The sequence below is a fragment of the Prorops nasuta genome, unplaced genomic scaffold (assembly GCF_024137725.1).
Source record: "Prorops nasuta isolate Cenicafe-Biocafe unplaced genomic scaffold, Cenicafe_Pnas_1.2 PNAS00002, whole genome shotgun sequence".
NCBI classification, from domain to species: domain Eukaryota; kingdom Metazoa; phylum Arthropoda; class Insecta; order Hymenoptera; family Bethylidae; genus Prorops; species Prorops nasuta.
In genome coordinates this window covers 8,012,532-8,030,793 of record NW_027116799.1, presented here as the reverse complement: position 1 = coordinate 8,030,793, position 18,262 = coordinate 8,012,532, and the positions used below count along the sequence as shown (strand labels likewise).

The window sequence follows — 18,262 nt, the reverse complement described above, 5'->3', positions numbered from 1 at the left end:
ATGAGAAAAAGAAATTCATCGGGTTTTGGTATTATTAGCACCAATGTTCCATAGAATTATTTTATGCGGTTATACGAATGCACGTTGGGATTGTCCGTATATAAGCCAACTTTGGCGCATTAACTAACGTCAATGCTAGAAGTTTCGATGTGCAATTACAGGCAATATTATCAAGCTTGCAAATAGAGGTAACACACGGGGACGTTAGGATTCCAGGAATAATAAAGGATTAAATCCAGCTGGATTTGGAGTAGCAGCTGCAGACGTGCTTATGCAGCTCGGCCAGATTGAGCGTGAAATAATATTATTTTAATCCAAAATGAGGAATAACGAAAAGAAGCTATCTGCTTAACGGTATGTATATATATATATATATATATATATACATACAAACCCACGCTAATCAACGATGCTATATATATTTACATTACCTGTGGGATGTGGAAAAAGCAGCGGTTTATAAATCAAGTGGAAAGTTTGTATATATATACATCTAATGAGCGAGCTGGTAATAATAATAAAAGTGTGGTGGAAAATATATCGGAAGATACGGAAAGGGATGGAATTTTAGCGGGTGTTAAGGGATTAATTATCGAAGGTAAACTTTAACGCCGAGTCGAATCGGTATTGGATCGGAGAGTGTATCGGAACGGGGCTAAAAATAAGAAGGCGAGATTATAATAAGCACCTCATCTATCTTGCTGCGAATCGATTCTGCCGAATGGCCGTCGAAACCGAGAGAGAAATTCTTGGTCCGATGAACGGAAGAGCATCCGCAGAGCAGCCATACCTGTACAATCGTATTCCTGGAATCCATGCCTCCAGAATGGGGATGGGGATGAGGATGAGGCTTCCTATCCATCCGAGCGAGGAAACAGAAGATTACAGGAAGCGGCGCTGAAAGGAATTCAAACATAGATACAAGCACATTAGTCGGTGGGAAGAGGCATAAAGCCCGCGCTGGACCCTCGAGAGAAGGACCAAGAAGCGGAAGAGGAAAACCGATGGTAGACAGCTAAGAATGCGAACGAAAGTAGAATTTTAAAATGGACTTGAAACTTATTCACGGGACTCGAGAAAACGGGCCACGGAGGAACTGCGCGAGGAGCCAAAGGAATGGATTATCCGAGCGGTTTTATTACAAAAGTTAAGAATTAACTTTGTCGAAGAAAAGGAGTTTGTAATAAATTCTCTCTCTCTCTCTCTCTCTCTCTCTCTCGTGAGCAACCTCGTTCTCTTGCACTCCCGTCGCCTCGACAAATATCGCTACATGCTCTAATTTTGCCTTCTAATAGTTCACGAGTGCTGCGAGATTCTTCTTAAAAATACAGCTACCCTGTGTGAGAGAGAGAGAGAGAATATCGAGAATCAATCGGGGAAGTTTGTACTGAATCTAGGGAGAAGATATAAAAAAAATAATATAGAGTATATATGTATGGGTGGATGGTGATTAAAGCTGCACACTGGAAGGAAGAAATAGGTTAGCACAGCGCTGACGGATGAGTTCCTGCGTGTTCCGTGTGCATGCGGGTAAACGTCAGGACGGTCGGGAAATGTCATTTTTCGTATATTATACGACGCTGGCAAATATGGACAGCGACCAAATTCAGCCGAGGAGCCGACTAAAAAGAAGCGTCGTCAGCTGATGTAAATGGCTCTGAGGCGATGATAAATTTCTTCTCAAGGAAATATCTCCATTGTAGAGAGCAAAGGGGGAGAAAAAGGAGTAGAAAATCAAAGTACGAGGAAAAGCAGACAGTTTCAATCTCGATAGCGAGGCAAACGGGAAATGAAAATACATATTGTAGTATCCATCGTGTAATAGAAATGAAATATATATATATAAAGTATGACAATTAAAGAAATTAATCGTTCAAGATGTCAGCGTGTGAAAAATTTTACATTATTTTCAAGACTGTACATATATATATAGTAAAAAGCGTTCTTCCATGATATTAATTAGCGGGGACGAAGCGAGCGATGTAATCCGGCCGAAATAGCGTATAAAAGTGGGTATGGAACAAGTAACCAACTAAGAGATGAAGTCGTAGTGGTTTGGTCGGGATAAGATGAAAAGTGCGATGGACGGTGGCGGTTTGAGAGAGGAAACGGTACCGGAGATGGTTTCATAGCGTAAGCCAAGGAGCTGCCGAAGCAATTATTGTAATGGGGTCTTCAAACTGGGATGACTGGCCGACTGTAGCCACTATTACTACTAGCAGCAGTAGTAACGGTCGAGGTACTGCTGCTACTGGACAGGACTTGGAGGAGAGAAATGAGACAGAATAGTTTCGACTTCCTTCACCTGAGTCAGCTCTGTCTGGCTATCTCAGTGTCTATTCCACTACGGAAAAGTGACCTGACACGATCAGCTGCACCCATTGCGGTCGTTTCCACTGCTATCCACTGCACTGTAACGAGTTGGCGCCATCCAACTGGATCAATCGGCAAACTTGCATATGCATCTGCCACTGGCACACACCGCCACGTTCTCGTCGAATTAACCAACCTATATTGGCTCTCTCAACCGACAAAAGTAGCCACGCCATTCAAACAAACCAAGCCCAGCGTCGAGCTTTTCCTGCACCGGAAATCCCTGGAAAATTCTTGAAACTCTGGCAGAAAAAAACACGCACAAATCCCACGATATTAATTAACTTATGTGCGCAAGATGACTGTGTTTTTTAATTAAAGCCTCGGGTGGAATATCCACTTTTATATGCGTTTTACTTCCCACGCGATTTATGATAAAACGCCACAGGTAGAAGAGGCTTATTTCCCTCTATTCTGGAATTACTGTATGGTCGTATAGCATATATATATATATATAGTTTTAACTCCGAGGTGATTTAGAAAAAAAAATCCTCCATTTTTTCTCATTGACATTTCTCGTTGGAAGAAAATGTTGAAATAGGATTATCGTACACGCGCACCGAGTGCACCAATGATCGATAAATAATTCATTTCACCGGCTCGGCGAAGGACTCTTGTATGAAGAATTTAACGCGACGAGAGGAAGGAGCAATTAAAATTCTCGCAAAATCATCAACTTTCTCTCGTAATTCACTTTATTCGGAATTCTTGGGGCTCGGCGTGAGGAGGAATGCGATTTAAAATGGCGCTACGCAGTTTCATGGTGTTTTATGTAATGAAGCACGCATTGCTGCTCCCGGGGTCATTCATTTTTGAGAGGGTCGACGCGATAACAAAAACCGGAAGTAACTTTTCGGCGGCTTGAATTAACCTGCGTAACTCCGGCACGACAATTAACACCGGATGGCGCAGCTAGAATTCCTCTCTCTCTCTCTTTTTTTTTCCTTCCAGCGCTACAGCGACATTAATCACGCGAGCAGTATCGAGCCATTCTCTCCTGCTGCAGGCTTCCCCCACCCCTGGCCACATTCTGTGCTCTCCCACGAAATATTTCATAGCAATTTCGCTGCAATCCACGTAACTAGTCGATCACGTTTCATCCACTGTTCGACCTATTATAATAATTATTATTATTGCATTAAATGCATCCAACGAAGTCTATCGTATCTTCCCCTCCTGTAAGCGTCACTGACCGTATATATATATATATATATATATATATATATACAGCACACGGGTACACACATCTAATCTGGAAAAAATGAAGATGGAAAGTGGAAAATGTCGATATAATATAGTGCAAAATGAAAATTGATGACCCTGTAGCATACACGGCGCTCGCTTCAGAATATAACCGGCTTATAATATATTGTCTGACCTATCTCCTTTGTGTTTTTATAGCAGGATTTATTTGTATACTTGTTTGAAAGTGCTTCTATGTATAATTCATTGTTGACAACAGTGGAGAAAAGGTAAACAAAAAATCGAGGGTTTCTTACAAATTATCATTCGTTGTCCGCATAAATATAGCTCTCGGCGAGACGAAAATTACCTGCTTAATAATGAAGCATTGTTACAGTCTCATAAATTAGTTAAATAATGTGCGCTGAGTAGATACTATAGTCGAACCGCATTAATTATCATTTATTCCGTATAAACTGCTGAAATGCTCGTTGATAATATTCGGCGAGGCTTGATTACCGGTGTACAATTTTATTATTAACTGGAGAAGACAGATCGCGCATCGCGGGAACGCTGCCAATTAAGTTTGCCGCGTCAATTTTGATTCAGTGATTCTTCTGGCACATTGCAGACAGCTATTTGTTAGTATCCATGAATGGACCGAGTGATTTAACAACGATTGATCGTAACACTCCGGAGTAGGTATCTCCAACTTTTAATCAATCCAAGCAAAAGCCGTTAAAAAGTGAATAAAATTCGCGCGAAAACTTATAGTCGCGCCCAGAAAATTGATCGTAAGCACTATTTGCGCCGGATAACCCTGGCTGATTGCCAAAATCGCGGTAATTTAATCCGAAACATGTATAATTCAGCGATATGCTGCAAACTTTCCGAATACTGCGTGGCTTTAATTTTCGTAAAACCCAATGCTGCTTGGATCCACCCCTCCCCCTCCCCCCCCCCCCCTACGTCGAGTATTTTCGCAGGAAACAAATGGCTGGATCGCAGGTGTGAGAATATCAGAGACACGAGTAGATTAATGATACTGGACGTTATTAAGGCAAAATGTTCTTGCGTAGCTGGTGTATCGAAACTCGCGCCATACACTCGAATATCGTCGAAAAGAAAACTTGGAAATGACGTTGGATATCATTTTATCGAATTACCCAGCGGGAGTATATGATATATTACCGGAAGAGGATGGTCAAGCTATACGTCCAAATTTCCATGACAAACGTTGAGAATAAAAACAAATTTCAGCTTTATATTCAAACAGTATCTTACCGATGTTAAACGTACTTATTCTTAAATGTAAAAAGTGTAGACACGCGATTTATACTGTACCTGGGCTTACCAAAGATCTCTAGCTGCAGTAAACGAGCTATCTATTTATTCGGATCAAGCAGAGGGTACAGTGAATGTTACAGTAGGTCAATCAGAGACTAATAGAGGATACGATATTGATCCCCAAAGCAAACCTTCCTGGAAGACAAATGGACGTATATACGCAATAAGTAAATTATACCGCTAATTCTCCGTGTTCCCGATTCTTCACATTGTCCCTTTTATGCTCAAATCTATAATAATTTGTTCCGAGAAAATTATTCGGTGTATAAATCAATGACTCGATAGGAATTTCCGATAAGACTATACCTATATATACCAAGGAATAAATACGTTCAAATGGGGTATGCTCGCTAAAGGTCGTAGTTGACATAATTTTACGACGGAAGGAAAGGGTTTTGAGCTTGTATATTAATCTATGTATTAGTGGTATTTTATGGCAAAGTCCTTCTTATATTGTCAGGAATAAAGAAGGGAAGGTAGAAGAAAGATCGGTGCATCGAAATCTTGAAAAACGTTCGATGGAATTCCATGTGTATATTTTATATATTTTTGCCAAGGATAGACTCGCCTGCACATGCACATTACATGTTACACGACAGGTTCTCTGATACTACTCGGGTTAATACCGATAAATGACACCGTTGCACCATACCATTTGTCAGGATCTAAGGCGTTCACTCGCTCATAGTATAGTCGAGCTACCATTATACAAAAACCTGCACGCTCCATCGTAATTTTTCAATTACATATGTATACTTCGTGATATAGTATATATATTTCTCTCTGAACATTTTTTATAGAGCAATTATTTCTCTTTATTCGAGCCATTCAATTTTTAGATTGATACACTGTCCATTTATTTATTTTTATTTTTTTTCGTTGTATAAACAAATTAAAGCTTGGAAAAAGTGAAATAAATTTTTTTTAAGAGTTATGGTAATTTGGTATTAGTGCTGGGAATTCTAAAACTTAACTACATATGGATATATGGACTGAAACTGATACAGCCTTAAGTGAGCCATTGTTATATCAATCGCTGTTAAATTATGTGCTCCTTCCAACCAGCTTATTTTACTCATAGAAGGCATAAAACGTCAACACAATGTGGCATAAATTACGTTTACCTGCATATACGACCACTATAAGTGTCAGAGGTGTATCGCTAGATAAGTATATTATTAAGTGCACGCAGTACTAAATTCTTCGAACATTATACCATAACTTTCACTCGACGTTTATTCTTATTTATCTAAATTAAAGTGTAATATATATATATATTAATATTATTAAAAAATCCACACCAATACTCTGATAAATCTCTCGCAAAAAACCTCTATAAAGAATAATTCTTACAACTATTTTGATATTACGTAATATTGCAAGATTTATTCGTAATTTTCTGGAATGGAAAGCTCTTATTTTTTCAATGGGATAATATATCTTGTATAAGCCGACACATTTGGATCTGGGTCATTTATGTAATATCGGAAGCCGTCAATCTTGAGAAGAATAAAATAATAAAACGTATAGCGTTGAAATAAAAACTATTGCGAAGAAGAAGCCTGAAGATCTTATTGATCCGCGCAGGAATTCCTCAGTCATGGACCACTTTAATTTTTTTAATTACACGCGAAAAAGCTCAACTCTACCACAAAATCCTACAAAATCTCTTTCCAACCTGCGTTACACGGAAAGGTCCAAAATTCAATTATACAAACTTCTAATATTATACAGCGTATCATACAAAATGCTTCAACAATAACGACAGCTATAAGGATTAATAGTCACAAGACTATGAAGAAATTTGTAGAATGAAAATATCATCCATAGTGTATAATATTAATAATTATGTCAACGCACAATACAACATATACAATGATACAGAGAAATATACATAATAATAATAATGTAGCATAAGGATATGGACGAAGACTGTAACTGGCAGGATTGTATCGAATGTGTGGAATTCAATGGATTAGCAAAGGACTGCAAAGAGACGTATGTAGATATACGGTGAGATATATATATATATATATATAAGAGGACTACGCTGAGCTCCGATTGTCAATTCTGGATATTGGCATCGGCGCATTTGCGCCATTGTAATTTTGCACAATTACGCGTGTAGATGGAAGAATATGGGCTTGAGCAGAATCCTCGAGTGTACAGGCTGACTGGCCCGTAGCAGGAGCTGCGGCAGATACAGCCGCGCGACGTCCTATTCGACGCGATATCGATTTCAGATTTCAATTTAATGCCACCCCGCGATATCTGAGGCACGATCTTCCAATACCAATTTCGCGTTATCGGACTTTTCTCCTAGCTGCGCTCACCAGTCACGAACCTCCTCCCGCGAGCCATGAATATTCCGCAAGATAAATACATTTACGTTCTTCTTCTTGTACGTTTCAGTGCCACCGCGGAAGATCGTGATCGTTGACCACACTGGAATAGCCAGGAATTCCTTGGTTGGTCCCTACGTGGAAGGAGACAATCTCAAGCTCTACTGCGACGTCTATGGTGGTAAGTGTGCATTACACTTCTCGTTATGACACCAGCCTCTTTCGCCTCTCCTTTAATTATACAACCCTCTCTCGACATCTCTCGAATGACCCTATTAACATTCCTCTCCCAGCCTTGTATATTTTCATCTGATTATAACGCTTAGTCTGCACAAGGACCTCTTCCGAATCCGCGATATAATTTTTATGTACATCGAGATTAATGTTGTAGATATCGCGGTGAGTGTATATATATGCATGCTTATATATATTTGTAGGAGTATAGAGACGCGGAGGAGATTTTTCAGAAACATTATCTGGTAGTCGTTAAAATTTCATGGTGTTTTTTGTATAAAATAAATTGTGCATTTTTGCCATTGAAAGTGTCGAGAGGATGACGATGAAATCAGCAGGTCCTTGGAGTTGTCGGCGTATACCACTGTGCTCGCGTAGCGCGTGGAGGAGTATAAAATGTAGTCCCTATCGATCCTAAAGTATCCTCGAACGAGGCAATGTGCCGGTGGTTTCAGCTACGATCCCTCTTCCACGTTCCGATATCGCATTTTCTGATGAGATGAAGACACATTCATTCGACGCACGCCCAACGCAAACCCATCCACTGAGAAAATTGGATAGCATTCGCTATTACTAGAATTCAAAAATAGAATTGCGGAATGTAAAGTCCCGTAAAAACTTTAACGTTAGCGGCAAACGACACTAACGAGAGGGATTCGATATGTGATTACTTAGCCATAAATGGGAGGAAACTCGGAGGAAAATTACTTGAACCAAGCGGCCGCAATGCTAATAATCTCGGTACCGTATAAATATATATATATATACATATACACACGCGGAGTAGTCTATGATTAATCCAAAATATACGAGCCCCGCGCAATTTTGACGTTAATATACTGTTTCTAATCGATTTCCATGTCAAAGTTGATGAAAAATCTTATTATTGCGATAGAAATTGAACAGTAACAATGAGCAGGCTATTAATTTGAGCAGCAGTTTCATTCTAGCGTATCTGTTATCTCTCTTTGACGATGTAAAATTACAAATAAAGTAAATAGCCGTGGGCTGTTGCTGTTTCCTATTGCAATAAAGTTGACATCAATGGGACGAGTAAACGTTTTTCAAAGTGTATTTGGCGAGTGAAACGAGATTGATGGGTTTTTTCACAGGTAAGCCAGCGCCAAGCGTGTCCTGGTACTACAATGACAAATTCGTCAATAACCAAACGACGACATTGAGGAGTGGAGCGACTCGCAGTATCATCGAGATAAAACATTTGGGCCGGAACGACGTTCGCACAGAGCTGACTTGCAACGCGACGAATAACAATAGGTCCATCCCGCTTTCCTCGTCCGTTCGTGTCGACATGAATTGTAAGTATCCAACACACTCTCACTACCCGCACTGTCCACTATACACTCCGTTCTCTCTCTCTCTCTCTCTCTCTCTGCCCACACCATGCACCCAATCAGAATTCATACCTACCAGGAAATCCCCTCGGCTCTACCATGCACGCTACCCACTATCACATTTATACCCACGCGGCTCAGATTTGTCTTATATTCTCTCCCATCATCCCCTTAATCTCCCTATACCACATTTTCAACAACTACAACATGAAAAGAGAAAAAAAACAGACTTAAATTTACACGGTCTCTGTCGTATCCATTACAGGATGTTTCCACTTGACCTCTGAATGTCAAGACGAGGACTACATGCTATAACGCGAACCGCCTTTCTCTCGCTATCACTGGTCTAACGTTTTTACAATGAGATAAATTTACAGACGCTGTAAGAGAGGGTCTATAGTCGCGGAGTAGTCAGAGAGAAAGAGAGAGAGAGAGAGAGAGAGAGTAAAATCGAGAGATATAAAGCGAGGTGCAATGAAACTTTAATCACGAGCTGGGGAAATGAGAATGGGAGAGAAAGATGCGTGTATAAAGATCGCGGGATTCGCGTGCATTGAAATCGCAGTGGAGCTCCGGTTCACTAGTGATTTTCCTGGCTACGAAACGAGTAGCTATACACAGTAAAGCAGCAGTGAACGCGAGGCCGACACTTGGATGGTACTTTGTTATTGACAAGCAATCGCGATTCCCGAGAGATATTTATCGATATAATAGAAAAGCCGATGGCCATTTTTCTAACTGTGTTTTCACAGCGACCACGAGCGGGATTTTTAACAGTTTCAGTCGTTAGATGAGATTTTTCTATCGGTCACCATTGCTCGTCACTGCGGACTACCGAGCAGCGCCCGATGCCTCGAGAAAATCCAGATCGACGTGGCTGCTATATAGTACACGTGCAGTGTATATATCTATATATATAGTTCAACTACAGATATACACATTCCATAATCGATTTATTTCTCTCTAAATTGCTCCTACCTAACGCAACACGGAGAATCCACCTCCAGACTTCGAAATGAGCAGACTTTTTATCTCTCGAAATTTCATCCGACATAAGACCCTAAAATCGAACGAAAATTTACTCGATACCTATAGCCATCCAAGGCGACAATAAAAGAATCGCGTAAAAATTCCTAGCTACAAATTTTAACTTTAACTCTGGCTCGAAACATTCTCAAGTTTTTTATACGCCCATATAAATATATTATATGGAGTACAGGATATTTCCTTGCGTTTTTATACTCCTCGTACAACGCGAGACTTTATAAAACCTATAAGTACTCTCCGAAACATTATTGATAAGTTCGATGTGTGCCTTGATTAAAAAGAAAATGTGTAGACTTTGAACATACAATATTTTGCTAAAATTTGCAATTCCACTATAATATATACATATATATATATATATATATACTATAATTTCATGATCAATGCATCAAGTTGTACGTGTAAAATGCAGTACACATGCACCAGTGTACCAAAGATCCGGGGAATAAATTCTAATAAGGAAGAGAACCCGCGCCGATAAATATTCATTTCACTTAAAACGGAAGCAAAGAAGGGGGAGGATCGAATAATGCACTTATCAGTTTCGCGCAATTCTCTCTGGTTTGGTGTTGCAAAATATTGGATCGTCTCGGCTGAAACGGGTTTAAAGAGTCGCGACAGAGACGAATGCTTAAAAAACATTGTGAGGGAATTGAAGGTGTCCCTCTTCCACCACTTTTCTCTCGGGGGGTCTCTCTCCGAGGGACAAGGAGCTACCGAGAGCGAGAACCGGAAGTAGTACCTACGTATATATATATATATATATAGAGCGGAGGAGGAACGGATCCGTCAGGTTAGCGCACGCGGATCAAGCGAGCTAAATCCCGCATTGCGGACATTCGTTTCGCGAATACATACGTCACGATGGAAACGTCGTATACTACAAGCGTCTTCTTTCTATTGCCGCCGCTCTCTCGGCACACCTGCGGAATCAAGATGGACGACATAATTTGCCAAAGATGCGCTCCACCGCGCTTTTCCCCGCAATACTCTGAATTCTTCATGAGTCTCGGTCCCTTGGCAATGCGTAAAGGATATCCGAGCCTGGAATTTCAATCGACCGATCAAAATAAACAAACAAATAGCTCGGCCATTAAAGAACGAGCAACGCGATTGCCTTTGGAAGCGCATTGCGATTACTCCCGAGCGATAGAAAAATTATTTATAGACCATCCGCAATAATCCCTATTTGTACCTCGCTGAATTTTTCATGATCCTGTAGGACTCACCCTTTTATCGGGCCGTCAAATGTTTCGGGGGATATCGACTTTTTTCATCCGGGCTATACCCGAATCAATTGGGATCTATTAGCTCCGCGTTTCTGCGTCATGAATCATTAATAAAGCGGAGGAAACGCGTACTGTATGCACGGACCACGTTTCTTTCTTCGGTAATCATCGTGCAAATTCTCCTCTATTGACAAATATCATATTTTCAATGCGAGAGCAAAAGACGGGCTAAGGATGAGATAGAGTGAGAGAGAGAGAGGGGGGGGATGGGGTTCTCTTACATTAAAGTAAAAGGAATAGGGTGGATGAAAAGCGATATTAAAATGAGGAAACGCGAAAAATGTAAGGCCGGCCGTTAGGAACGAGCGAGCTTGCTTCAGGCTTTTCTCTCGTACGGTGTGCAATTCTATTATCCAGATGGAAACATTTTCAATAACATTGCGAGTCCGAAAGTCGTCATAAAAACTATATATATATATATATATATACACATATGGTATATATCTACTGGTCACACGTTATCGTTCCCGTCGCTCGATTTTCTCCAAGCCACGAACGTTGTGAAAATCCACGATCTCGCCTTGGCTAGTCCATTTCCGGTGAAATCGTTCTTGAAAGCTCATTGTACGAAATGCGAGTTTGCCCAAGCGCGTTCGCATGGCTAACTAACGATTTGATCGATGTTATTTTAAACCGTAAATCGAAACGATGAACGATCTTATTAAACGCTTTACCATTTCTCCCGAAAGAATCGATATAGTGAATATTACGTCGCAGGTGTAATCGTAGAATTGATATATATATATATATATATATATATATATATTCTAGACCAGAAAAAACAGAAAGGGGTCGTTAGGATTTAATTATGAGAGAGAGAGAGAGAGAGAAAGGAGGATTTTGTAATGACAGTGATTGAAAAACCATAACCATTGGTGGAATTAAGCAAGCTTCGGGTCAATATATATATTAAATCGTAAACCGAAACGACGATGCTCTGTAAAACTAGAGAAAGACTTCACTCTCGAAATTCGCCTCATCGATAAATTCTATCGGCATGCTTAACTCGGTGCCATAAAACCTCCTAATAAAAGATAAAAGTATCTCATTAAGTAAAATTTGCATCGGAGTAAAAATTTCACTCTTATTGAAAGAAAATTCTGCCTTAAATTAAAGTGATTCTTTCGACTTGGATGGTTGACTCGCTCGCGCGTTACAAGACTCGAGAAGAATATTTTTTCAATCTAGGATAAACATTTCATGTTGGCAATGGGTAAATTTCATTGGGCGACTCTATTGATTCGATACGGTTGCGCGAGCAGGTATAGAAATGGTTGGAAGAAATTAAATGCAGCTTATAAATCGAAGTGATGGAGAGGGGAGAGGGGAAAAAAAGACACATAGAGAACACAGGTGGTTCTTGCGCGACAGACAAGTTTGCTTTTAGTTGGAATTATGATTCCGCTTCGGCTCTTTTGAAAAATATTTTTCGAACAAGAGACGCCAGTGGTCTCACGAGAGATCGATGACACCAGGAGTCGACGCTATAGTATGAAAGGCGAAAATATTCCAGGAGGAAAAATGACGGTCCAAGGCAGCGGCGGACTTGTGCAAAAGTGGCGGTAAACGTATACGTGCCCCGAAAGACTCGTGCTTTCGGCAAAAAAAAAACTGCACGAGCTTGGGAACCGAGAAGAAGAGCCAAAGAAAGCGCGATGGAACATACGTGTATACACTGCGTACAGTATATACCTTTACGTTAAAACGGCAGTCATGAAACTTTAAAAGGCGGTTGCTTCTTATACCTCACCGCGAGCATCGACCCCTCCTGCACCACGGAACACACAGCTATATATATATATATATATGTGTGTGTGTGTGTGTGTGTAGGAAATGGTATCATTAACTTTCTCTCGAAAGATCAATAAGCAACGATACGTGGCTACAAAATATATGCAAATTTTTTCCAGCTCTTTAACAACTTCTTTCTCCTTTCTCTTTCTAGCCTGATCATTTATTATAATTATATAGCTTTGGATATTGCACAGAATCGCCTTATACCTCGAGTGTAGTGAAAAATTTACTTTGCTTTCTTTGGACTCTCTCCGCTCTCCTCCTTTCTCCTCTTCCCCGAGGAAACTATCATATTTAGCCAGTCGGACGTCTGGCAAATAATTGACTAATTTTGGCCCTGCGAGCACCAGGGAGTATTTGATCTGGCACTGCGAAGCCATTTTTCAGGAAACTTTCTTCGTTTGGTCAGTGCATACTTAATCCACTCTTATTTTTCAAAATCAAATACTGGAGCGGCCATCTCTTTTATTTGCCGACCTGCGCTCTTTTGCAAATGCAAAAACTTGGCCCGATATTCGAGGAAACTGTCAGCGTAAAACTTTTAAGCATTTCGTTCTTGAAACGAGTCGGGACACGACGAGCGATGAAAAAATCATTGAATTTGTCAGGCAGAATGCAGAATAATTATATGTACATGTACCGTCTACCTTGTACCCTGGTAATTTTAATTTTATTATGCTTTCGAACATTCTTACTGGAATATTTATTTCATTTCAGTGAAGCACAGTATTATTTAGCCACGATATGTGACTTTGTTCTTTCTCCTATATACATACATGGCGTGGTATAACTAGCGAGTAATATCACGGCACAGCAATGAAACCACGCGGGACACGCGATGCGAGTTAATAGCTAATTACTCCCGATAACATGGGATTATCGAGTAATTGTGGCCATTGGGAAAAACTCGTGGCTTAGATCCCATTAGCATACATGAATAGGATTTGCCGCTATTGTTCTCAATTACAAGGATTTCTATGAGACGAGTCGCCAATCGGAGAAAGCTATATATAAAAGTGGGAAGAGAGAGAGAAGCTGGGCGGAATAAAAATGAATCTTCATTGATTAAGTTGTAAACTTAATGGAATTCCTATTCCAGCCCACTGCCGATACAGATCACCCTAAAGATCTATTACTGCCTGATAAAAGCCCGTTGAACCTAAGCTGCGAATAGCGATTAATCGCTGCTCAGATTTAAAATCCACTCTATGAGAGAAGCTTACCGATCAGTTCGAGTAGATATTCGAGCTTTTTAACTTGGCTTTAATCTTGTTACAAAACTATTCCATCGTGAGCTATAGCCTGCAGTAGTAATTCCGTCGTCTTAATTATCACTGCGAAAGAATCCCTCTAGACATGACACTATATATATTTTAAATTTGCAATAACACGAAATTATTATAATTATAAACATTTAAACGTTGGGGAGAAATAAAGAAATTTGAATTAACCAACGAGATGATTTTCATGTAAAACGAGAGATTGGTATTTAGGATAAATAGTCGAGCTTTGTAGGCAAGCAGACTCTAAACGTATATATATATATATATATGTGGACATGCAGAGAGAGAGAGAGAGAGAGAGAGAGGCAGGAAAGCAGACAGGCAATGGACGCAATCTAGCCAAAAGCGCAAGCTTTTTTCTCTGCTTTCCCGCTGTTGCAGCAAAACTCTCGATGGTGACGCGCGCCATTTGGTAACCCGGATTTCCACGTAATATATCTTCCTTTTATGCAAATACGGGAACCCCTTTCAATATTCCAAGAGTGTTGCGGTGTGTTACTTTCTTCCTCGCGGGTCTTGCCAACTAGTCGCGTGCGAGCTTTCCACAAGTTTTCCCCTTCCAGCAGCATTATTCATTTAGACTCTGGCCGCAAAACTTATTTACTCTCCACTACCCATTCTCTCTCTCTCTCTCTCTCTCTCTCTCTCTCTCTCGCATTCGCGCACATACACGCAATCACACCAATCCATTCACCCCGTCGAACACACCTTTTACGCTACTTGACGTTTCACTATTAGCGATTTGTTTTCTGAATACCAATGCACATCCCACTATCACTCCTGGTATTTTAAAGTAGTTTTAACATGTTTGCTGTAATGCGAAAGCACCCAAAGTACTCTCGCGATGCCTGCCAGAGGCCACAAAAGGTCCTTGGAGAACGTATTAAACAGATAACTTTGATATTCGTATTTCAAAGTTATATGTGCTACTTAACAGCTTTTACAAATTAATGCGAGCGTAATAGCTCTTAAAGTATTACGAAGGATACGATATCAAGGCGCAAATTATAATGAAATATTAAGAGAGAGTCTCTGAAGAATGTTTTTGATTCGTTTGTTAACTAATCCTAAAGTAGTAGCACAAAAATCCTAAAATCATTGTAAAAATGTCCCGAGGATATCCAGAGATTTGTATATCGTTGGGATGTCCCAAGAATATTATATTCTATTAGGGAAATTAATTATTAACAAATCTTGCATTTTATAGTGTTTTTAAGATTGTTTGAAATATGCGATTGAATAATGTTTTTGAAAGAGTAGAGTGAAATTGTTGTTTGCAGTGGTTTTGCATTTCTTTGAACGTTATCAGAAGTATACAATATAGCAGTAGGTATACGTATATATATATACTATATGGTGAGCAAACAGATGGTATATCCTCTTAAAAATCCTAAATTATTCCGTGTCAGGAATTTCTTGCAAGACGTCACGAGTCTTACGCGTTCTGGAGCTGCAGCTTTTCTCAGCAGTAAAATTATCATGAGTTATGCAATACCTCGTTAAAGCATAATAGCCAACTATTGCCATTGTGTCACTCGCCACTGAAAATCAATTGCATTTTTCAATTTCACTTGCAAGTCTTTGAAATGAATAGCATTTTATACTCGTACAACGTTCAAACTTTATATCCTTAACAATTAGGTGGATTTAAAATATTCATATATGCCTAATTACAAAATGGAGCCAGCATAAAAATAACCATTTTATCTTTTGTTACTGGCTTGCAGCAATGATATAAAAGAATTCTGATAATAGAAGTGTAAGAATAAAATTTTTATATAAAAGTGAACAGATTATTTGCTAATATAATTATTTTATAGCGTTTCAAAGGAAGACTGATAATTAAAATCTTTCTACCTTCAACATTTTCGAATAGGTACCTCGTATTAATTTCTTTTTATTCAATTATTTCTCCAAATTAATTGTGCTAATTTAAAGCAGGAATAATTAATCGTATCTTTCAATCGTCATGCGCGCTTATCGTTATATAATGCACAGAGATGAGTAATATATCGGTTTATTTTATACGAGAAGCTTTCCAAATGCAATCTCTGCACGAAAACTTAACTGTAAGAAAAATTTAATGAGGTCGATTGGCTGTTACCTTCAACTTTTCTCGGTAAATATAATCAGATCCTTGAAAAATGAAACACTTCCAACATCAACTTATTTACAGCATTCCTGAAAATGCATTAAATGTAAAAGGAAAGTGACTTTTAATCTAGAAAGGTGATTGATCTGCATATAAATAAGTTGTAAATAATTGCAGTGCCACTTGGAGTGTTTTCCTTTGATTATCCAATTGCAATTATAAGGTATATACGTATAGTTGCTGTGTGTTTAGCATGAATATTATAAATTTGATAGTGTGATATAGAGAGAGGGGGAGCTGGGTCTTATCGGCATTACGTCATAAGCTTATGGCTGGCGTTAAATATGAGAATGTTTGAAGGGTGTATGAGAGAAAATAGAAAGAGGAAAATGTTATTGTGAGTTGTGTATTAATTGCTAATCTACATATTCATTCGGCGTTATTGCTTTGGTGTATTGCGAAGCGTGTACGGCCAGGCGCAGTGGCGATTCACGAAATGCATGAATAGAGCGGTAGCTCATCGCCAGGCAGCCACGCAATGTACGTCGTATGAATCTCATTATTCCAGGTAAATTGAATTCCACCGATCAATTACCCCATTCAAAAGGAGCTGGGCCATTTCAATGCTTACAAGTACAATCGTTCTCTCAGCTGATTACCAACGTTTCCCCATCCAAATCTTTACAACGAGAATATGAATTTTCAATTACGTCTAAAACAGCGAGATTTGAATCTTGCACGGACCTGCACCGCGGAAAAGCGTAAAACTTTTTTTTCCATCCAAAACCACCGGCTGCCAAGATAGGACGAGCTAACGCAATTTCCAAGCACAAAACTCGCGGGATTCGATCAAAGCATTATTTTTGCCAATAAGAAGCTAATAAGACCACCACGACGGAAATTAATGAAAAAGGTCCAAAAATATTGCAGCTTCATTTAAATAGATTATAAGTTTCTCACGACAAAAGTATAAAAACTTAATTAAGGTATTCCGTGCAGGCTCGAGTTCACTAATTCAATTTGCTTTCTTTTACAGCGAAATTAATTTATTTGCATAGTCGCACCACTGAACAAATTCCATCCATATAGAAACAAACATTTATTATGCACCTTTAAGCTACAAAATCCTAAAGCTACGACAGCTTTAAAATTCCATTATCCACCTCGAGGTTACAGAGGATAAAATTTTACAAAGAATGCGCTCCCACAGTCTATATATAGATTTTGTCTTGACGGACGAATGGCGAAACCTCCGGGACATGCAATAATTGTTACTTTCGGAGTGGCGAAATAAAGTTAACGTGTTACGCAAATAGCTTAACAGCCAATAACCGAGATACGCACAACTTTTATTTAATATCCATAAAAAGTTACCGCGCAATTGGAGGGTGTATAACGCAGGCCCATTGAGGGGTCTGAATCTACAGTGCAGGAGCGGTATTAAAGCCAGGCTCGTTTGAATAGTCGTTATTCGATACAGTGGAGAGGGTCGCATCTGGCCAGTAGCAGGCTTAACCGTTGCCTGCTTTTGATAAACGAATCGTTCTTCAATATTACAACTATGCACAATCGACCCATATAGCTCCTTGCAGCACAAGTTTTTCCAATTTTCATAGATTTCCCAATTGAATTTTGCATGTTCCCCAGGATGATTCCGCCCATATAATATCGCTGCGTTAACCAAAATCTCACAACGACGCATCTATATATAGTTATAGTTATAAAGCAATGCACCGAAGGGCAACGAATTGATGAATCTTGCGTGTATATATATGCGGCAAGCTGAAAATCCTTGCTCCTTCAACATCCAATAAAGTCCTGTATAACAGCAAGCCCTAACATCGCTATAAAGCTCCTAATGCGTCGTCCCGCAGCGTCCCAAGCCCTCTCCATTCAAACCGCTGATATCTCAATGTCCTGCAAAACC

At 39.6% G+C, this 18,262-nt stretch overlaps 1 protein-coding gene across 3 annotated transcripts in view; it reads left to right on the top strand.

Annotated features, from left to right (window-relative positions):
- The window catches only part of LOC136779244 (neural cell adhesion molecule 2-like), a 172,183-nt gene that overhangs the window by 117,813 nt on the left and 36,108 nt on the right, over positions 1-18,262 (top strand). For all 3 annotated transcript variants that reach the window (XM_066736747.1, XM_066736756.1, XM_066736740.1), the window contains 2 exons: positions 7,315-7,425; positions 8,591-8,794. In XM_066736747.1, coding sequence (XP_066592844.1) covers positions 7,315-7,425; positions 8,591-8,794 — 315 coding nt within the window. The remainder of the gene's footprint in view (positions 1-7,314; positions 7,426-8,590; positions 8,795-18,262) is intronic.